The 22,913-nt window shown below is 47.8% G+C and overlaps 1 protein-coding gene across 1 annotated transcript in view; it reads right to left on the bottom strand.

Moving 5' to 3' along the window:
* Positions 1 to 22,913, bottom strand: part of STK10 (serine/threonine kinase 10) — a 137,658-nt gene that overhangs the window by 70,888 nt on the left and 43,857 nt on the right. The window contains exons 3-4 of the mRNA XM_055285244.2: positions 11,332 to 11,380; positions 4,883 to 5,032 (exon numbers count right to left, since the gene is read on the bottom strand). Coding sequence (XP_055141219.1) covers positions 4,883 to 5,032; positions 11,332 to 11,380 — 199 coding nt within the window. The remainder of the gene's footprint in view (positions 1 to 4,882; positions 5,033 to 11,331; positions 11,381 to 22,913) is intronic.

The following is a 22,913-nucleotide window of genomic DNA, read 5'->3' as shown; positions in this document are numbered from 1 at the left end:
ACCAAAGTAATGTTGCTTATTAGAAACTCATTATTTTTCAGATTAAAAACTATAATACTGACAGCTAAACATTTAGGGGTTTGCTGTGTATAGCTCCAGATTTATTTATTTATATTAAAATTATATATATAGATATTTTAATTAAAACAATTTTTTTTATAGTCACGAGGTCTCACGATGTTGCCCAGGCTGGTCTCGAATGCCCGGGTCAAGCAATGCTCTCACCTTTGCCTCCCAAAGTGCTGGGATTACAGGTATGAGCCACCATGCCCTACCTAAAAATGATATGTAAGTAGAAACAGACAAAAATTATATATACCTAATTTTTATGTATTCGCTACTTTAAAAAATGTAATCAGATTAAACATGCTATTTTGAAGTTACTTTTCCCCTTCAAAGTACGTATTATACATCTTTATAAGAGATTACACATTTTCTGCAACTTAATTTCAATAGGTGAAAAAGATTCCACTGTTTGATAGCACCATAACCTATTTAATCCTCTACTGGAGTACATACACTTGGATCACTTCTGATTTCTTGCTCTTACAAATAGTGTTGCAATGTCTATCTTTGTATATATCTTTCTATACAGGTGTCAATATCATAATTACCTTTATAATGAAAAAATTACATAAACAGTGTAAAACACATTATAACATGCACAAAACAGTGAACTTAGCATGTATGCACACTTATAAGGGAGTCTCTCGTCTGTCTGTCCCCTTGATTGTAGGTGACCAAAAGAATCCAAGGTAGGAGGAAACTTGTCATTCAGAAAACAGTGAAAACCATCCAGTCCAAAATCCCAACAGTGCTCCTGTGGACAAACACTAGCCAGGTTCCCCCAGGATACAAGCAGGAAAGCAAAGGGCAGAGAGGTGCTGGGACCTGCTGAAACTGAGATGGGGACAGAAGAGAGCAAATGCTTCCACCCTCAGCCCTGGATCTCCAGCTCGCAGCAGCCAGTGCACGCCTGAGCTCATTAAGAAAGTGGCTTCTTCTAATGAGAGGGATGACCTGGCCTCCCAGAAGTGTCAGGGAAATAGTGCGGGCAGGGAAGTGAGAAGATTCTAGCTTGATTGTAGATAAATTGCTAAATCCCTCTGAGCATCAGTTTCCTCATCTATTAAATAGGGATGATTTTAGCCAAATGTGAAACGGGAAGAACCGCTCTACCATGGTAATGAAACCGTCTTTGCAATATTATAACTGAGGAAATGATGACAGTAAAAGAAATCAGACCTAACCAACTCCATCTTGCTTCTAATCTTGAAGCTGTCCTTGTTCATTCCTGGGCGTAGGCCAAACTAACTTTGGGAAAAAAATCAGTTCATGGTTTGACTCTGAAACTAAAGTGATAATAGCCCTTTCCCGAAAAGACCCCCTTCTTGAAGAAGAGGACCGGTCTGCCTTTGCAGGACTAGCAAATTAGCTACAAGATTAGAAATTACGGTTTAGGGGTCATGCAGCCTCGGGCTCGGTTTAGGGGTCATGCAGCCTCGGGCTCCAAGAGTCTGAACTCCCCACATTGCTCCTGGGGATAACATCACTATTGTAAAACCTAAGATCAGTGCTTGAGATATTTCGTAGACCCTACACTCATGGATCAGCTGACACCACCCAGAGGGTAATCCAGCTCAGCCAGTTCTGCCATCCCACCCAGGAATAGAAAACAGCCAGAAAAACTCACTTTGACCCCCTATGATTCCATCTCCAACCTGACCAGTCAGCATTCCCCACTTCCCAAGCCCCTACCCGCCAAATTGTCTTTAAAAACTCTGATCCCAGAATGCCTGGGGAGGCTGATTTGAGTAATAATAAAACTCTAGTCTCCCGCACAGCCGGCTCTGCATGAATTATTCTTTCTCCATTGCAATTCCCCTGTCTTGATAAATCAGCTCTGTCTAGGCAGTGGGCAAGGTGAACCCATTGCGCGGTTACAGTAAGGTTATTTTTTCATTTTTATTTTTTTGAGACGGAGTCTCGCTCTGTCGCCCAGGCTGGAGTGCAGTGGCACGATCTCGGCTCACGGCAAGCTCCGCCTCCCGGGTTCACGCCACTCTCCTGCCTCAGCCTCCCGAGTAGCTGGGACTACAGGCGCCCGCCACCACGCCTGGCTAATTTTTTTGTATTTTTAGTAGAGATGAGATTTCACCGTGTTAGCCAGGATGGTCTCGATCTCCTGACCTCGTGATCCACCCGCCTCGGCCTCCCAAAGTGCTGGGATTACAGGCGTGAGCCACCGCACCCGACCGGTTATTTTTATTTTCTTTCGTTTTTTAGGAACCTAGAGACGCGTGCCCATTTGATAAGGGCTTCTTTGACCCCCCACCTTGGCCTTCACTGACTCTCCTCCTCGCACCACACTGCACAGTCTTCCTGACACCCTCCCCGCACTCACTGCCAACCCAGCCCTTTGTTCTTGCTTCCCATCCCTCAAGCTTCTGCCTCACTTACTTCCCCTCTGCTGGGCCTGTGTGATTCTCATAGACTGGGCAGAGTAGGTGGACAGCAATTTTTTTTTCTGGCCAGTCCAAATCCTCCCTTCCTCTGAAAAACCATCTCCTCACCCACCACACTGCCTCATTGCGGGGGCGAGGGCTACTTCCGTGTTGTCACGTGACCCCACCCTCCGTGCCAGAGACTGAAGACACGCCGGGCCTGTGGGAGACCCCCCCTCCTTCCTGGGCCTCACTGGATTGGTTCAAGGATTACTGTTTGGGCCAAGTGGGGCCAGTCAGAGCCCTCCTCTGGGATAATTGACGTCAAAGCCTCCAATGGTGAGTTCGGGTTCAGGCAGCGGGAGACGATGCTGGGAAAGGTGAGACTAGGTGGTATCCTGAGCTTGGTGGAGAGGGTTGGTCTGGGAGCCTAACCTACATGCACAGAAAGCCAAGGGCTAGGGAGACGGTCCTGGCAGCGTTTATGTTCCAAGTTTCAACTAACTTTAAGGCTCACCCAGCTGTATTTCTTCTCCACTTTGGCTCCATGAGGTACAAACTTTCCTGTCTGCCTTAACTCTTAGGAAGTGGGTTTTTATCATTTGCCACTAAGAGAGGCGACAAGAGGGTAGTGGTTAAGCATGTAGGCTCTGGAACCAGCTGCCTTGGTTTGAACCCCAGTTGTTCCTCTTATCAGCAATGTGACCTTGGATAAGTCAGTCTTGCTAGGTCCCAAATCCGTCCTGCAAGATGTTATCAGTGGCCTTTGAGAATGGAATGAGTTAACACATATCAGATGCTGGCTCAGTGCACGGTAGCTCTAGTGAAAGAACCAGGCCCCCAGCCTGCTGGTAGCAGGAAACAGCAATGCTGGGCTGGGTGAAGGCAGGAGTGAGAGATGGGCAGTTGGCTTCCTGACTGGTCCACCTGCCAGGTCTCCAGCACACTGGGCGGGGCGTGGGGGTTGGGAGTCGGGGATGCTGAAGTAACTAACCATAGGCTAAAGTGGTGGTGATGCTGGAAGTGACTGTTTACTGAACACCAACTACGTGTTTTTTGTTTTTTTGTTTTCATGAAACAGAGTCTTACTCTGTTGCCCAGGCCGGAGTGCAGTGGTGCAATCTCGGCTCACTGCAACCTCTGCCTCCTGGGTTCAAGCGACTCTCCTGTCTCAGCCTCCCAAGTAGCTGGGAGTACAGACATGTGCCACCACGCCTGGCTAATTTTTGTATTTTTAGTAGAGATTGGGGTTTCGCCATGTTGGCCAGGCTGGTCTCGAACTCCTGATCCACCCACCTTGGCCTCCCAAAGTGCTGGGATTACAGGTGTGAGCCACCACGCCCGGCCGAAAATCATTACTTTAAAAAATGCATTGTAGCCGTATCATTTGGCGATGCAGAAGTATACATGAGAAGAGCTCAAAGCGCTTGTCTCTGCAGGTGGATGGCAAAAAGAGACACGTGAGGAGATGACACACGTATGTGTTATTTTGGTTAAAAAAATAAAAACATTAAAAATACAAAGAGGAGACATTTAAAGAAGAAGGTTTTGAGCCGGGCATGGTGGTTCACACCTGTAATCCCAGCACTTCGGGAGGCCGAGGCAGGTAGTTCATTTGTGGTCAGGAGCTCAAGACCAGCCTGGCCAACATGGTGAAACCTGGTCTCTACTAAAAATACAAAAATTAGCCGGGCGTAGTGGCGGGTGCCTGTAGTCCCAGCAACTCAGGAGGCTGAGGCAGGAGAATCACTTGAACCCAAGAGGTGGAGGTTGCAGTGAGCTGAGATTTCGCCACTGCATTCCAGCCTGGATAACAGAGTGAGACTCTGTCCAAAAAAAAAAAGAAGGTTTTGATATATGTGCTTAATGTCCTACCGTTTTCCATCTGAGGATGGAGCTGGGTCATCCCTCCATCCATCACTCTCACTCGAATTCTCTTGATTAGAAAGAAGCTGGCCAGGCACAGTGGTGCACACCTGTAATCCCAGCATTTTGGGAGGCCAAGGCGGGCAGATCACTTGAGATCAGGAGTTCGAGACCAGCTTGGCCAACATGGTGAAACCTCATCTCTACTAAAAGTACAAAAAATAGCCAGGCATGGCGGCAGGGGCCTCTGATCCCAGCTACTTGGGAGGCTGAAACACAAGAATCACTTGAACCTGGGAGGTGGAGGTTGCAGTGAGCCAAGAACACACCACTGCACTCCAGCCTGGGTGACAGAGCAAGACTGTCTCAAAAAAATAAAAAATAAAATAAAAAATAAAATAAAATAATTTAAAAAAAAGAAAGAATCAAGAGTAGGAAGGGGAGAACTGCTGACATGCCAAGAGGGCACAGGCGTGAGGACCCCACACCCCCACGATGTCCACACTCCCACTGGCCTGCAGAGGCCAGGCCAACACCCTGTGGCTCCATCTTTCCCACCCTGAGCCCCTTACCCAGCCTGATATCTCCCTCGAGGGTCATCAGCACGTTGCCGGCTTTCAGATCTCGGTGGATGATCCTCTTGCTGTGCAGGAAGTTGAGGGCTTCTAGCATCTGGCGGCAAACGACCTGTATCTGGGGCTCCGTGAGGCCTCTGTCCAGCTCTGGAAATGGAAGAGAACGGCTGTCAATTCAGTAAGCACTCACCACAGGTAACTGAAATGTCAGTCCCACGCCTGACTTCAGATGATCCACCCGCCTCGGCCTCCCAAAGTGCTGGGATTACATGCATGAGCCACTGCGCCCAGCCTAATTTTGTTTTGTTTGTTTTTTTGAGACAGGATCCCACTCTGTTGCCCAGGCTGGAGTGTAGTGGATCATGGCCCACTGCAGCCTTAACCTCCCGGGCTCAAGCAATCTTCCCACCTCAGCCTCCTCAGTAGCTGGAACCACAGGTGTGTGCCACCACACTCAGCTAGTTTATAAAAAAATTTTTTTGGCCAGGTGCGGTGGCTCACGCCTGTAATCCCAGCACTTTGGGAGGCAGAGGTGGGCGGATCACCTGAGGTCGGGAGTTCAAGACCAGCCTGACCAACATGGAGAAACCCTGTCTCTACTAAAAATACAAAATTAGCCGGGTGTGGTGGCGCGTGCCTGTAATCCCAGCTACTCGGGAGGCTGAGGCAGAAGAATCGCTTGAACTCGGAAGGCAGAGATTGCGGTGAGTCAAGATCATGACATTGCACTCCAGCCTGGGCAACAAGAGTGAAACTCTGTCTCTAAATAAATAAAAGATTTTTTGTTTTGTGGAGACAGAGTCTCACTACACTGTCCAACCTGGTAGTCTTAGACTCCTAGCCGCAGTGATCTTCTACCTTGGTTTCCCAAAGTGTTGGGATTACAGGCATGGGCCACTATGCCTAGCTAATACACTTTTTTTTTTTTTTTTTTTTTTTGAGACGGAGTCTCTGTCACCCAGGCTGGAATGCAGTGGCGTGATCTTGGCTCACTGCAACCTCTGCCACCTGGGTTCAAGTGATTCTCCTGCCTCAGCCTCCTGAGTAGCTGGGATTACAGGCACCTGCCACCGGACCCAGCTAATTTTTGTATTTTTAGTAGAGATGGGCTTTCACCATCTTGGCCAGGCTGGTCTTCAACTCCTGACCTCGTGATCCACCTGCCGCAGCCTTCGTAAGTGCTGGGATTACAGGCGTGACCCACCATGCCCGGCCTGATACACTTTTTAAAGCCAGGAATATTGAGGTATAATTTACATATAGAAAAAATTCACTTTTTTAAAGGTATACAGTTTTATAAATTTTGACAAACATATTCAGTCATGGAACCCCCATCACAATTTAGATACAAAATCCATCCATCATCCTCCAAGATTCCCCTGTGACCTTTGTAGTAAACTCTTCCCCTGTTTCCAGTCCCTGTGTAATCACTAATTTGTTTTCTGTGCCTACAGTCTTGCCTTTTTCTAAAGTGTCATATAATTGGAATCATACAATATGCAGCCTTTTGAGTCCAACACATTTTTAGAAATAGTTTTCAATTACACAGCAATGCATGAATACCTTCTTCTTATTAAAAAAACTACAACACTGCAAAGTCTCCTTTGACACCACATCTAATCCTAGCCTCTCATCCTTTCCACGATAAGAGGGTGGAGACCCAAGATGTTTTTTGTTTGTTTGTTTGTTTGTTTGAGACGGAGTCTCCCTCTGTCGCCCAGGCTGGAGTGCAGTGGCACGATCTAGGCTCACTGCAAGCTCCGCCTCCCGGGTTCACGCCATTCTCCTGCCTCAGCCTCCCAAGTAGCTAGGACTACAGGTGCCCGCCACCATGCTCGGCTAATTTTTTGTATTTTAATAAAGACGAGGTTTCACCACGTTAGCCAGGATGGTCTCGATCTCCTGACCTTGTGATCCACCCGCCTCGGCCTCCCAAAGTGCTGGGATTACAAGCTTGAGCCACCGCACCCGGCCAAGACCCAAGATGTTTAATAGCCAGCAAGGCATGGCCAACCATATCTATTCCAATCAGAACAGGCCCTGGGTGTTACATAGAATGGCCCCACAGTGACATACCACGTGGGTATTCTCTCCAACTCACAAAAGGGCCAGTCCTGTGCCCCAAAGCCTCCAAAAAGAGAAACCTGGAATGGACCTCAGGGAATGGACCCCTGGGCCCCAAGCTCAGGCCAGTAATGCTTCCCAGCCATGCGGGGCAAAGGGGAGATGGATGGAGGGGCGGAAACTCCTCTAAGCAGGGCAGGCATCTGCAGGAAAGTCAACCCTAAACAGAGAGCTGCAACGAGGACCTGGCTCTGAACTTGTCAGCTGTCCCCATTTCAGCTTTTCTTCGCACATCATCATTCCCAAAATGTTCCTTTAACTGCTGCCACCAACAGGGGGAAAGCTGCCTAGGGCTGGAGCAGTCAGGACCATGAGGAGAATTGGGACGGGAGCCAGAGCAGGGTTGGTCTGCTGGCTGAGCTGTAGTCTAGGTCACGCCCCAGCTGTGAATGAGGTCGAGGACACAGTACGCTTCAATGCCTTTTCCATCTCTGATACTCCCCTCCAGCTAAGCTCATTCAGTTAAGCTGCATACCAGGGGACACAGAGGGTGCTAGCTGGCTTCCATTTTCCCCTTCTTTTTTTAGTATCAGAACATATGGCTACCCAGCTAGAAAACCACATTCCCCAGCCTCCATTCCAGCTGTGTGTGATATGCTACAGCCAATGACACATAAATCCAGGTGCCATGGGGAGCTTTTCTGAAGTCTCTTTAAAAGAGTCTTCAGTGTGGGGTAGGGATGGGTGGTTATTCTACCCTCTTGTCTACCCTGCTGCTTGGAATTCAGATGTGATGGCTGGAGCTCCCACACCATCTTGTCGTCAAGGGCAGAAAACCAGCATGAGAATGAGGCTAACACAGAGGACAGTGGGGCCAAGAGTTAGATAAAGAAATCAAGTCCATATCATAACTCTTTATTTATTATTTTATTTTTTTGAGCCAGGGTCTCACTCTGTCACCTGGGCTGGAGTGCACTGGCATGATCTTAGCTCAATGCAACCTCTGCTTCCTGGGCTCAAGCAATTCTCCAGCCTCAGCCTCCCAAGTAGCTGGGATTACAGGTGCAAACCACTAACGCCCAGCTAACTTTTGTATTTTTTGTAGAGACAGGGTTTTGCCCTGTTGCCCAGGCTGGTCTCAAACTCCTGAGCTCAAAGTGATCCACCTGCCTCGGCCTCCCAAAGTGCTGGGATTACAGGCGTCAGCAACTGCACTCCATCTCTTATTATAACTCTTTAAAACTCCTGGAACAGGCTGTGCCTGAAGCTAGCCATCTTTGAAGTCTTCAGTTATTTGTGCAAATAAATTATACTTCCCATAACCCCCACCTTTCCCCCACCTAAAAAAGTTTGAGTATTTTGGCTCCTTATAACCTAAAGTCTCAATTCATACCAGACTATCACTTTTATACTGTTAGATTCTATCCCCCCAAATGATAATCTTCAAAGGCAGTGCCTGCTAAGAGAAGGCACACCCAAGAGCCATATAACATGTGCCATGTATCCTCCCCGCTACTGTCATCTACCTGGGAACTTGGTGGGGCAGTAAGTGGCTCTGTAACGAAGGCTTGTGGGTCCTACATTTCTACAGCCCGGGATGGGGATGGACTACTGTAAATTTCACACATTCCTGAGATGGGTTTGGATCATAATCCTAAAAGACACCATCTCAAATACCATAATCCCAAATGTTGAAATCCCCAAAGATCAAAATCCCTAAAGTCTAAAATCCTAAAAATCTCAATCACAGGATAGTTGTATCCTGTGAGGCCAACTCTTATGAACGGTCTCTGTGCAACTGCCCATAATCTCTCCCTGTAATATACTTGGTCATATGTTAAATTTGAAAAAACTAAATGGTCTTTAGTATATATAAATATATATATTTTTCCCCACTATTTTAAATAGTCAGCACTACTTTTTGCAATTCACTATGCTACGTATTTCATCTTCACATCATTTTCAATACTGGAGGTATAAATGGTGTAGAGACTTTGAGAGAGTTCTAATTCCTTTTATGCGTTTGTTGCAAATTTGACTCCCTGAAAGTGTATTATCTCAGCATTGCTGGTGTGTAAGCATTGTGCATGTATGTAAAAATGTTGAAAGTTCCTCAGTAAATATAGGGATGTCCTTTTGGTACATCCGCATTTGTGAAAGATAAACTTTCTCCAGATCCTGGCTCTTTCGGCATCTGCATATGCCCTAGTGACCCACTGAGGGTTTTGATCAATCTCGTCAACAGGCTTTGGTTGTCCATTACAGTATTTCAGACAACAGCTATAAAGCTGTGTGTACACAATCATCAATCCTGGTGATATGCAATTATACATCTCCCTTTTTGACCTATTTCTTTATGGGTACAGGTCATCTGCTCGTAATTTTTTTTCTTTTTTTTTTTCGAGATGCAGTCTCACTCTGTCTCCCAGGCTGGAGTGCAGTGGCATCATCTTGGCCCACTGCAACCTCTACCTCCTGAGTTCAAGTGATTCTCCTGCCTCAGCCTCCCAAGTAGCTGGGATTACAGGCGCCTGCCATCACGCCCAGCTAATTTTCGTATATTTAGTAGAGATGGGGTTTTGCCATGTTGGCCAGGCTGGTTTCAAACTCGTGGCCTCAGGTGATCCGCCCACCTCGGCCTCCCAAAGTGCTGAGACTACAGGCGTGAGCCACCGTGCCCAGCCAATCTGCTCATAATTGTTACACCTGTGCAAACATCCTTGGTATAGCTGTTATGCTTGCAAAATATGTATGTTATTACTGCCTATTTGATTGTGTAAAATGGCCTATGAAGCGCCTTCGTGTTTTTGTATTTCTCAAATTCCCCTTTAAAATATAAATAAATATCAAGAATTAAAAAAAAATTTTAGAATTATATTTTTGGGATTTTGATCTTTCAGGATTGTACTTGACAGGATTTGAGACTTCAGGCATTTTGCTCTTTTGGAATTTCAACATTCAGGTTTATGGCATTCAAGACTATGTCAGGACTACGATTGGCTCCCTCCTGAGGTAAACTCAGGGAAAATACCTCGAATGGTGTGATGTTATCCTAAGCGCCTCTCCTCTTCTGGGCCATCCCAGAATCCTGGACATATCACTCAACCTTCCAGGCCTCTCCTCAGCCTCTCTGCACTCACTGCCCTGCAGGGTGGCATGAGCCAGGGATGCTGCAGGATGGGCCATGGTCCATGGTTAGGAGTGGGTCACCCAGACCTGGGTTCACAGCTCTCCTTTGTGATCTGGGTGAGTCCCTTAACCTTTCAGGTGTCAGCTCAATCAAAAATAAAAGTGATACTTGCCTGTAATCCCAGCACTTTGGGAGGCCGAGGTGGGTGGATCACCCGAGGTCAGGAGTTCGAGACCAGCCTGGCCAACATGGTGAAACCCCATCACTACTAACATACAAAAATTAGCCAGGCATGGTGGTGGGCACCTGTAGTCCCAGCTACTCGGGAGGCTGGGGCAGAAGAATCACCTGAACCCGGGAGGTGGAGGTTACAGTAAGCTGAGATTGCTCCACTGCACTCCAGCCTGGGCAACAGAGTGAGACTCCATCTCAAAAAAAATAAATAAATAAATAAATAAAATACTCTTCCTGATTTTATACCTGAGGATTAGAGGAGGACCACATATGGGAACGTGGCTACCACACTCTCTGGCCTATAGTGACTATTCACAAAGGAATGGCCACTGCTAACATTTCACTGTGGTCATCGTCATCATCACTGCTCAAGCCTGCCCAGGACATTGAGAACTGACACTGTCCCCACGGAGCATTTACTGAATGTGTGGGTATCCCCATTTTTCAAAGACCTTCCTCGGGTACCTCGGTTTCACCTCCTGAGAGTGTGTGGGGTCCTGCAAAGAAGGCATCACACCCATCTTAGATCAAGAGGCCTCGAGAGGGAGAGTGGCCAGTTCAAGGACACATGGCTTCTGGAACAGGGAAACATGGTCTTCCAGCGAATGCCCTGCATTCTCTTCAAGAACCCGACCCCCCCGTCTCTACTAAAAATACAAAAACAAGCCGTGCGTGGTGGCACGGACCTGTAATCCCAGGCTACTCGGGAGTCTGAGGCAGGAGAGTCGTCTGAACCTGGGAGGCGGAGGCTGCAGTGAGTGAGCTGAGATCACACTACTGCATTCCAGCCTGGGCAACAGAGCAAGACTCTGTCTCAAAAAAAGAAAGAAAGAAAAAAAGAACCTAAACCCTGCTCCCAAAAGCAGACAAAGCAGAGAGGTGCTCAAAGAGGCCATGGGAACTGATGGAATGGGAGAGTGGAGGTCCCAGTCCTAGACAGAGCCGTCCAGCAGTCAGGCTTAGGACTCCCAAACGAGTCATCTGGTCCCGGCAATGCACTGAATCAAGTAAGACTCACCCAGCATGATGGCGTCCACGGCTCCCCCTGGACAGAACTCAATCATGATCTGCAGAAAACACAGGGCAAAGTGACAATGAGTGGGGCTGCCCAGCCGTCGAGACAGGAACCCCGCAGGCCCATTGGGCAGGGTCCACCATGCCCAATGCCTGGGTGCCCCTGCTCCCCAGCCCTTCCTCCTTCTGCCTTGGGAGCCCGTCCCCCTCCCCCAGTGGGCCTCAAACCTCACTGGAGGCTCCGACACCCAGAGGAGCCGCTTGGGTGCTTCATTTTCTGAAGAAGGAAAACTAAGTTGCTATGAAGACCTGAAGCTTCAGCAAACAGCCTCTTCAGACAAGCCCACACCCTCCCTCCTCGCTCCCACCTATGCGCCTGGTGCCCACCTGCCAGCTGCCCTGTTTCCTATGCTCCACAGCCAAGAATCTCAGGACCCCTTCCCCCCGGCCAAGCTGGCCAAGTCCTTTCAGAATCCCAGCACCTGTCTCAGGCTCCCTCCATCTTCCAGAGCCCTGGACCTTGCTGGCTCAGAACATCAGGGCCTCGAAGATCAGTTCAGATGGAGAAACTGAGCCAAAAAAGGGGATGTAACTGACCAAGGCCACAGAGATTGTTCCTGGACTGAAGCAGAGCTCCAAACCCTCAGGTCATTCATTCATTCGTCATACACCTACTTCACAGTGACAGGCTGCAGGCCCCGGGAGAACAACCAGATCTAGGCCCTCAAGGGGCTCCCAGCCTAGTGGAGGGGCAGAAAGGACGATTACAGTAGAAAGGCTCTTCCTGACCTTGTGATCCACCCGCTGCACTCCAGCCTGGGCAATAGAGGGAGACTCCATCTCAAAAAAAAAAAAAAAAAAAAAAAATGCTCTTCGAGCCCTGGTTCACTCCCATTCTCACTCTTTCTGGCCCACTCTGGGCTCTTTGCATAGATGCTTTTTCTTTTCTTTTTTCTTTCTTTTCTTTTTCTTTTTTTTTTTTTAGACAGAGTCTCGCTCTTGTCGCCCAGGCTAGAGTGCAATGGCGCAATCTTGGCTCCACCTCTGGGGTTCAAGTGATTCTCCTGCCTCAGCCTCCTGAGTAGCTGGGATTAAAGGCACCTGCCACCACGCCTGGCTTATGTTTGTGTTTTTAGTAGAGATGGGGTTTCACCATGTTGGCCAGGCTGGTCTCGAACATCTGACCTCAGGTGATCCACCCGCCCTGGCCTCCCAAAGTGCTGGGATTACAGGTGTGAGCCACCCTGCCTGATCTCTTTTTTCTTAAAGTAGGGCTACAGGTGGTTGAGGAAGAGGGATGGCATCACAAACTTCAGGACAGGCAGAATCACCTCTTAGCTTCCAGCTCCTGGCCCCTGCTTGTTGTGAAGTTCCTTCAACCCAGCTCAGCAGAGGCCCTGGAGAGTGGGGCAGTCAAGAAGACCCATGCTCTCTCTAAACAGGAAAGAAACCCTCAGCCATGGTCCAGCTGGACCAGAGACAGCTCTCCAGCCAGAGGAGGGTGGAGCAGCCTCAGGAATTTGATGAGGCCTCCAGTTTGTGGCTGACCTTCCAGGGGCCTCCGAGTGGCAATGTAAATATGACCCCGAGGTCATACGTGAGTCCTATGAGGATGTGGTGATGCGTGGCTTTGGAGCCAGTCACGGCTGGGCCCATGGCCCAGGTCCACCGCTCACTAGTGTGGCCTTGGACAGGTCACTTCAATCCTCTGAGACTGTGTCCTCAGCTGTAAAATGGGGCTGCTGATGCTGTTGCTCTGAACTGGGACCCCACCACTGGGCTACACTAGGGGCATAAGCCGGGCTGGGATGCATGAAACCACAGCAGATAAAACAGGGGACTTTAAGGTGGGCCAGGGATACTAGAGATACTAGGTTCCAGGGGTAGCAACCATTCCAGGCCCTGCCAGGCTTGCCACATGCTGTGGAGGGCTGTGTGCCATGGCAGACAGCTGTCAAAGGCGGCACGGCCCACTTCCACACCACTGCCTGCTGAGGAGGAAGGGGCGTTCTGGGTCACTCTGGTCCTGCCTGGTCATCAACAACGGGCCTGACCTCAGCTTCCCCAAGACTTCTCTCTAACACTACAGTGACCTGTCACCCTTGAATAAAAGTCATCAGAAATGGATCCATGCATGCCAATCCCAAACGCCAAGGAAGAGGTACTTCCTCCATCCACTTGTTCATCATTCATTCGTCCATTCATTTGTTCACTCTTACCCAACCATCACCCAACCAGCTTGTTCCCAGCGGCAAGGGAACAGACAGAGGTGACTTGGAAACAGGCAATGACCTTTTGAAGCACAGCATATCATTCTGCCTTGTAGTAATTCTCAGCTCCACAAAAGAGGAAGAAAAATTCTACTAACTGCTAGAAAAAAACCAAGCCACAAGAAGTGATGATGGAAAAGAAGCAAAACTCAGTGACCATGCAAGGCCACTTACTAGCTGGGCGACCTGTGAGATGGGGATGATACACCCTAACACTCATGGAAATGATAAGCTCATCCAGGCCTTGACACGTGCCTGGCCTCAGGTTGGGACTCAGTTATGTGAGCTGTCACTATGATTCTTTCCTTGAGTTCATGGATCTGTTTTTCTCATTTATTTTTGTTTGGGTTTTTTGAGGCTCCGTGAAAGCCATCCTCTCTCCTCTCACCCAGAAATGTTCCTGTGCCATTCTACTGAATCCTTGCACATCTTGAAGTTCCGATCACCAAACCCTGGTTGGGAACCCCTGGTTAGCCTCCCCAACACCTACTATCTGTATGGCCTTGGACAACCACCAATCCTCTCTGTAAAATGGGCTAGTATTACGTGGCTCTAGGATTTACTATAAGGAACAGATGAGGTGGTACTTATAAAGACCTAGTCCTAGGCTGGGGGCAGTAGCTCACTCCTGTAATCCCAGCATATTGGGAAGCTGAGGCAGGCAGATCACCTGAGGTCAGGAGTTCGAGACCAGCCTGGCCAAAATGGCAAAACCCCATCTCTACTAAAAATACAAAAAGTAGCCATGCGTGGTGGCGGGCGCCTGTAATCCTAGCTACTTGGGAGGCTGAGGCAGCAGAATCACTTGAACCCAGGAGGCAGTGGCTGCAGTGAGCCGAGATCGCACCACTGCATTCCAGTCTGGGTGACAGAGCGAGACTCTGTCTCAAAAAAAAACCAAAAAAAAAACCCAGTCCTAACACACCGTGGATATGTAACAAGGTCAGACACTTCCCCCTTCTCCAACAAGGTGCCAACACAAAGGAAAAGTCTGTAAACTTGGGGTCGAGACCTGGTGTGCCACTTAATTGACTATGTGACCCTGGATAAGTCAATCTCCCTGAGCCTCCATTTCCCCATCTGTAAAATGGCCTAATAATCTCTTACCTCCAACTTCATTGAGAAAGTTAAATGAGATTCCTTACATGAAAGAACAGCATGAAAGCCACACAGTTAATATGTGTTTGTTAAATCTCTACCAAATGAAATCACCAGTAAGTTTCACGCTTAGATCACGTCACTTAGGATTCCTACAAAAATACGCCTTCCTCTCAGTCTGATTCCTAGGGAAAACAAAATAAAACAAAGAAATGCCTTCCCAGAACTACAATTTCTTCATGTATTTATTTATTTATTTTTGAGAACTAAAATTTATGGACATGCCATCAGCTGTTCTTTTTTTTTCTGACGGAGTCTCACTCTGTTGCCCAGGCTGGAGTGCAGTGGCACGATCTTGGCTCACTGCAAGCTCCACCTCCCGGGTTCACACCATTCTCCTGCCTCAGCCTCCCGAGTAGCTGGGACTACAGGTGCCCGCCACCACGCCCGGCTAATTTTTTGTATTTTTTGGTAGAGGCAGGGTTTCACCGTGTTAGCCAGGATGGTCTCGATCTCCTGACCTTGCAATCTGCCCGCCTCAGCCTCCCAAAGTGCTGGGATTACAGGCATGAGCCACCACGCCCAGCCTGTCATCAGCTACTCTTAAGAGTCAGTATGAGAAGTGACCAAACCCAGGCAGTTCCTGCATCTTTCAGTGAAACTGCCCCTTACACAACACTCTTACACAATGTCCCTGTGCCCTCTCCAGAGGTCAGCACTAGGAAAGCTCACGCACTCTGACAACCTGCTTGCTCCCTCTTCTGCAGTTCAAGAGCTCCACAACCCCTTGAGCTTCCCTTTTATTTATTTATTTATTTTTTTGCCTTGGCTGCTGGGATGCTCTGGGTTAAGTTCCTCAGCTTTGGTTTGACTCCCAGGCCTTACTTGCTTTTTTTAGTATCTGGGTCTTAACATTTTTACCTTCAGCTTATCAGTGGCAGGAGGGCTACAGGGGACTGGTATTATAAACTTGTCAGGGTTTTTTGCAGAAATACATGGGGTTTAATTAATAAAACAATAGTCTCAATAGTAACAGATAAAATAATAGTTGAATGTATCTCCCAAAAGGCATGTGTTGGAAACTTAATCCCCAATAACAGTGTTGGGAGATGGGGCCAACAGTAATGGAAGGTGTTTAGACCATGAGGGCTCCACCCTCATGAATGAATTAGTGCTGATTATAAAGGGGCTAGAGGCTGTGAGTTCAGTTGCTGGCTCTCTCATGTAGGCCCTCTTGCTCTTTCCACCTTCCACGATGGCAAGAAGGCCCTCGCCAGATGCAGGGCCCTCAATCTTGGACTTCCCAGCCTCCAGAGCCATGAGCTAGATACATCTCTATTGTTTACAAATTACCCAGTCTCAGGTATTCTGTTATAGCAGCATAAAATGCACTAAGACAATGGTAATAAATATGAATAAAATAATAATCTCAATGCTTTAGGAAATTACTAAATATGCATGCTTAGAAAAAAGACTGGAAGCACAAAACCCATAGAAGGATTACAGGTAGTTTGTATTTTTATGTATTATATTCAATAAATATATATTATCAAATTGTATATTAGAAATAAACATGATTTTTAAATTTTTAATTTTTTGTTATTTTTTAATTCAACCTAGGGGCTTTAGTTTTTGTTTTTTTTTTTTTTTAATGGAAAAAACTGACCTAGAACAACCTACTGCTACAGATACATCTATTCTTCTGATTGGGATGGGGAATCCGTGCCCACCCATGATGAAGGTCCCAGTGGTCCAGTCCCCTGCTTCCTGGATAAAGGGAGGCTCCTCAGGATCGAAAGCTAAAGGCCTCTAAGCCCTCATCAAGTCCAAAGTGAAACCACTCCAGTGCCAAGGACGGATTTCTTGAGCCTGTCAAGGGCATAAGCAACCTATATTTGCAGGTGGCTCAGTGTCTTCCCAGGACCTGAAGAACTGAGGTTTGTGGTCAGTTTAATGCATTGATAATTATCAACTGAGTGTCTACCAGGGGCCCTACTTTGCTAGGTAACAGTAGGGGCCACAAAAGTAGTATGTGATCAACAAACACTATCTGAGCTCCTAGTGCGTGGCAAGCCTGGGGACTGAGGACCCAGGGAGAATCAAACAGGTCCCTGCCCCAAGATCACCAGCTGAGGAAGATGTAGAGATGAGAGGTGCAGGCCCACGGTGACTGTGTAACCCAGAAGCCTGTGGACACACTCATTAACCTGCCTTAGAGCTATCCCAGAGGAAGCAGATATCCAGGCTGAGTTCTGAAGGGTGAATTTACCAGTGGAGAAGGGTAAAGGCATTCCTGGCAGAACACAGAAGCAGAGGTGGGGCAGCATGGAAAAGCGTGGAAGTGGGTAATGGTGGAGCATTCCATGGGGTTCCAAAGGATGGGAATCCAGCAGGCTGGAGGTCAATTGGAACTAGAACTTGAACATCTCAAAGTATGAACATAATCTGGAGAGCTGTGTGTGTGTGTGTGTGTGTGTGTGTGTGTGTGTGTGTGTGTGTGTGTGTGTGTCTGGGGAGATACACCAAAGGGTTTAAGTGAGGGGTGTTGTAGACAGGCTTTTGCTTTGGAAAGATCCCTCTAGATGCATTATTAAAGAAGGAAAAAACAGTGGGTTTGGGACAAACAGCAAAGAGGCCATTTCATGAGTCCTGGTGTCCTGGGCACCATGGCTACCTCCCCCTCCACATGCAGCATTTCTTCCTTCCCCTTCGTGAAACAGCCATGAGAACTGGGTAGGACCTACCCATCCCCTGCAAGGGAGGGGTAGAAGCAGGGTGCTAAGCCAGTCAGGAAAATTTTCTGCCTCTTGGCCTGACTCAGGGCTGGTGTCATCAGAGCTAAGCTGGTGAGTTGTGCTTGATGGTGTGGAATGCCATGTCGTCTCACTCTGGAGCTAATTAGGAAGCACACGGCTCTGATGGTTGCAGGAAACCACATTGCAACCACGAGAGAAGTGGGTGTGAAGACAAAGCTAATACACAGAGGAAGACAGAGAGAATCACAGGAAAATGGAGAACAAGCCTGCTCCCTACTGACTTTTTAGGCAGAATATGCAAACGAATTAATTTCTGCAGCTGTTCAGTAGGTTAGTTTAAGGTTTGCTGTCACTTGTTAACAAAAGTACCTCATCCCACACTTGGCAGGAGATGATGAGTAATCACATTCTCCAGGTGGCAGACTCCAGCTTGTACCAGCTGAAAATGCTACACCAATGGCTCTCCAACTTGAACGTTCGGCAGAGTGCTTGTCAAAACAGATCACTGGGCCGGGCGCGGTGGCTCACGCCTGTAATCCTAGCACTTTGGGAGGCCGAGGCGGGCGGATCACGAGGTCAGGAGTTCGAGACCAGCCTGGCCGATATGGTGAAACCCCCGTCTCTACTAAAAAAATACAAAAAATTAGCCGGGCGTGGTGGCGGGCGCCTGTAGTCCCAGCTACTCAGGAGGCTGAGGCAGGACAATGGCGTGAACCTGGGAGGTGGAGCTTGCAGTGAGCCGAGATGGCGCCACTGCACTCCAGCCTGGGCGACAGAGCGAGACTCCATCTCAAAAAAACACACAAAAAAAACAGATCACTGGGTCCCACTGCAGAGCTTCTGATTCAGTGGGTCTGAAGTAAGGTCCAAGAATCTGGTTTCCAACAAGTGCTCAGAGGCTGCTGCTGTTGCTGGACCCCTGGCCACACTTTTGAGAACTACTGCTCAATGGGAATTTATAAGAGCAGGAGGCCTGGACCCTAGGACCACATCTCTCCTCCCCTTAACAAAAGGCACTCTGAGACGTTGGTAGAGAAACTTGGGGGCAAACTGGCAGAAGTACTGCCTCTTTTATGCTCCTTGTTATCCTAAATTTCATCACCAGTGTTCCTTTTTCTCTTGCCTCAAACCAAAGAGCAAGGGGCTTTGGTAGGATGTATGATCATCCTCATCAGCCTTTACCAAGAGATGGTTTGAGAAGCCTTGAGTATTCACATAGAAACTTTGGGAGGCTGAGGTGGGTGGATCACCTGAGGTCAGGAGTTCAGGACAGCCTGGCCAACACAGTGAAACCCTGTCTCTAATAAAAATACAAAAATTAGCCAGGTGTGGTGGCGCACACCTGTAGTCCCAGTTACTTGGGAGGCTGAGACAAAAGAATCATTTGAACCTGGGAGGCGGAGGTTGCAGTGAGCCAAGATCATGTCACTGCACTCCAGCCTGGGAGACAGAGTGAGACTCCATCTCAAAAAACAAAAGATAAACAACAGTAAGTGTTGGCAGGAATATGGAGAAATCAGAACCTTCATACACTGATGGTGGTAATATAAAATGTGCAGTCCAGGCACTTTGGGAAAGAGTCCAGCAGTTCCTCAATATGTTAAACATAGTATTACCATTGATCCAAATGGCAATTCCCTCTTACATATAGATCCAAAAGAATTTTTAAAATATGTTCATTAGCTAAACAGACTAAGATAAAAACTGAAATTATGGCCAGGCATGGTGGCTCACGCCTATAATCCCAGTGCTTTGGGAGGCCGAGGCAGGTGGATCACCTGAGGTCAGGCATTTGAGACCAGCCTGGCCAACATAGAGAAACCCTGTCTCTACCAAAAATACAAAAATTAGCCAGGCTTGATGGTGCACGCCTGTAATCCCAGCTTCTTGGGTGGTTGAGGTATGAGAATCACTTGAACTCAGGAGGCGGAGGTTGCAGTGAGCCGAGATCACACCACTGCACTCCAGCCTAGGCAACAGAGTGAGACTCTGTCTCAAATAAATAAATAAATAAATAAACAAAAGAAAGAAAAAAAAACCCTCAAATTACTACAATCAGAAATGAAAGAGGGGACACATTACTACTGATTTGACAGAAAAGACTATCAGAGTAATATGAACAACTGTATGACAACAAATTGGATAAACTAGATGAAATAGAAAAATTCCTAGAAACACAACCTGGCAAGCCTGAATCATGAAGAAATAGAAGACCTGAATAGATGTAACTTCTAAGGAGACTCAACAGTAATTTAAAACCTCCAAACAGGCTGGGCGCGGTGGCTCATGCCTGTCATCCCAGCACTTTGGAAGGCTGAGGCAGTGGATCACATGAGGTCAGGAGTTCGAGACCAGCCTGGCCAACATGGTGAAACCCCATCTCTATTAAAAATACAAAAACTTATCTGGGCGTGGTGGCAGGCACCTGTAGTCCCAGCTACTCGGGAGGCTGAGGCAGGAGAATGGTGTGAACCTAGGAGGCGGAGCTTGCAGTGAGCCGAGATCATGCCACTGCACTCCAGCCTGGATGATAGAGTGAGACTCTGTCTCAAAAATAAATAAATAAATAAAGTAAAGAAGTGAAAGAATAGCTATTCCATATGCAGAGCATGGCATCCCAAAAAATAACAGGAGGAATGTGCCCACCTAGGCACAATGCTTGCTTATATATAAGATAACAAAAACATGGAGGAGTTTGTGATAAAGGTGGTCCTGCACGGGCTTAGATACAGGTAATACACTCTGGTAAGGGAGGTGCCTGCTCTATCTGGGCCCTCTTGTCAGAGGTGTGGTCTCTGCACCCAGGAGCTCCTTGTTTCCCTGGCGACCTCAGCCTATATGCGCTCTCAGAGGGTGTCTGATGGGAGATGTCACAGCAGCCTGTAATCGCCAGCTTTCTCCTCTGGCTGAGGACCAAAGGAAACTGGACACCTGTGTTCCATGACCCCCATCAGTTTAGATCGAGCAGCTGTCATGGTGCCATGTAAGGGTTGGGGCCTTGCTATGTGATCCTGGCAGGCCGCAACACCTCTAAGGTAACTCGTCCATTCATTCATAAATTTATCAGGCACCTGCCCTGTACCAGGCATTGTTTTAGCCACTGGGAATACAGCAGTGAAAAAACAATTTCCATCTCCCGGGATTTCACATTCAGGAGGCCAATCTATGAGTCTGGGTGGTTATCTCCACCTGCCAGGCAGGGATAAATGAGACAGCACACGTCACGCACCCAACATTAGACCTGCACACCTCAATTTAAGTAATTATTTGCCTTCTTGGCCCAGTGTCCACTTAGAGTTGCCGTGGGACTGATTACTACACAAATGTCTTCCGAGCTGTGCAAATTAGGAATCAGCTCAATATTGCTTAGGACTGACAGAGCTAGGATTTTAAAATCTCTCTTTTCCACCAGACCAACCCTCTGGGAATAAATATTGACACCAAAGTGCTGTGCCAAGTTGATTTCCACCCTTCTAAGTAATGGGCACAAAGAAAATCCGACGTGTGCAGGTGTTCTATGGTTCTACATCATGTCCTCAAAATCCCCACAAGGCAGGCAGTTAGCAGGTTAACCTGGGCCAGCCTCGGTATCCCCATCTACGACACCTAATGCAATCCGAGAGCTTACTCTGTGCCAGGACGTATGCTAAGTGCTTTCCATGGATTATCTCACACTCACTATTTGAGGTAGGTATCCTAAAAAATGCCTGGACCTCATAAGATTTATTGTGAGGATTAAGTAGGATAATGTATGTCAGAACAAAAGACATTGCCTGGTACACAGTAAGTCAATGCCTGAAAAATGTCATCGAGTATTACCAGCACTAGGTATTATTTTATTCCCATTTTACATATGGGGAAACTGAGGCTCAGGAAGATTAAGGTCACAGATAAGTGGCAGAGATCTAAGCACCCCATCCCTCCTCATGCCTCAAGGAGGAAGCCACAAACAGGCTGGGTCACAGCCCCTGGGTGGGTGGGGGAAAAGGCCCCTCTGTTTCTTTGCTCCAGCCCACTCTGGGCCCTACTGGTCAGCACACACATACCAAGTGAGCTTGCTCACCAGAGATAAGGAAGCCAGGATGTCCCAGCCCAGATAAGGGTGAGCCTGGACCACCCACACGGTTTAGACATTAACTTTTACAGCCCATAGGCAGTAGGGCCAGCAGGAATTGGGTTAGCACTGTCACAGCCCCAGCTGTCCTCAAGAAAAAAATCGAGCACTAGGCGCAGTGGTTCACGAGCTCAGGAGTTCGAGACCAGCCTGGGCAACAAGGTCAAACCCTGTATCTACTAAAAATACAAAAGTCAGCCAGGTGTGGTGGCACATGTCTATAATCCCAGCTACTCGGGAGGCTGAGGCAGGAGAACGCTTGAACCGGGAGGCAGAGGCTGCAGTAAGCCGAGATCGTGCCACTGCACTCCAGGCTAAGCAACACAGCAAGACACTGTCTCAATTAAAAAAAAAAAAAAGAAAGAAAGAAAAAAGAAAGAAAATTAAGGCACTTTGACTCCAGAGGTGAGGCATCAACACGCAGAGACCACACCGTGCTCTGGGCCTGGGTCCCCTCACCTCCCTGGGCTTTCCTAAGGCCAAGAGCATGTCCTGGGTACACAAAGGTGCTCAATAAATAAATGTTAGCAAAACTCCTAGAACTCAGATTAAATAAGCCACAGCCAGGGGATGTGGACATGGTTCTGGGTCTGCCACCGTCCTTCTGTGGGGCTGTCCTGACCTCTTTCCTGCTCTGAGCCTCTGCTGTTTTCCCATCTGGAAAATGAAGCTCTCAATAGCAATAAGGTCATTTGCAACATGGACTGTGTAGGTTCAAAGTGACCGAAGTCACTTTATCCTTGAAGAAGCAGTTTACATAGAAAAAATTCCCTTCATACGATCCAATATCAAAGCCCGGGACCTGGTACATCATCATAAGTGTTTGCTGAATAAATGAATGAATAAACATGAATGAAAAAATTCAGTAGCCTTAAGACGCCCAGAAATCAGGGGCAGAACAGCCAAAAGATGGCTAACAGAGATGACAGCCAGATTGTGCAAAAGAAGCAGGACAAAGGCAAGCCAGTCCCTCCCTCTACTGCCAACCAAGAGAGAAGAGATGATGGCTGCCATTATTGAGCCGCTAGTGCATACATGGCATGGCACTAAGTGTTTGATAAGCATTCCTTCACTTAATCTCATGAGCAATACACATATTCCTGTTTTATAGATGGGGAAACTGAGGTTTGATGGGGAACAAAGCCACTCAGCTAATAAGTGACCGAACCAGGGTATAGACCAACGTCAGTCTGACTCCAAGACACACAGACAGCCTAGCTGTGTAGCCACGGGCAAGCCGCTTTCCCTCTCTGGGCTTGTTTCTTCCTGCGGAAGCAGAGGTAGGCATGACCATCAGCCCCCCAGGCCTCCCTGCACTGAGAGACGCTGTCAGTGGGACAGTGCTGGG

Source organism: Symphalangus syndactylus, chromosome 7 (genome assembly GCF_028878055.3).
Source record: "Symphalangus syndactylus isolate Jambi chromosome 7, NHGRI_mSymSyn1-v2.1_pri, whole genome shotgun sequence".
Taxonomy (NCBI): domain Eukaryota; kingdom Metazoa; phylum Chordata; class Mammalia; order Primates; family Hylobatidae; genus Symphalangus; species Symphalangus syndactylus.
The sequence above is the reverse complement of the archived record's forward strand: the minus strand, read 5'-3'. Positions and strand labels throughout refer to the sequence as shown.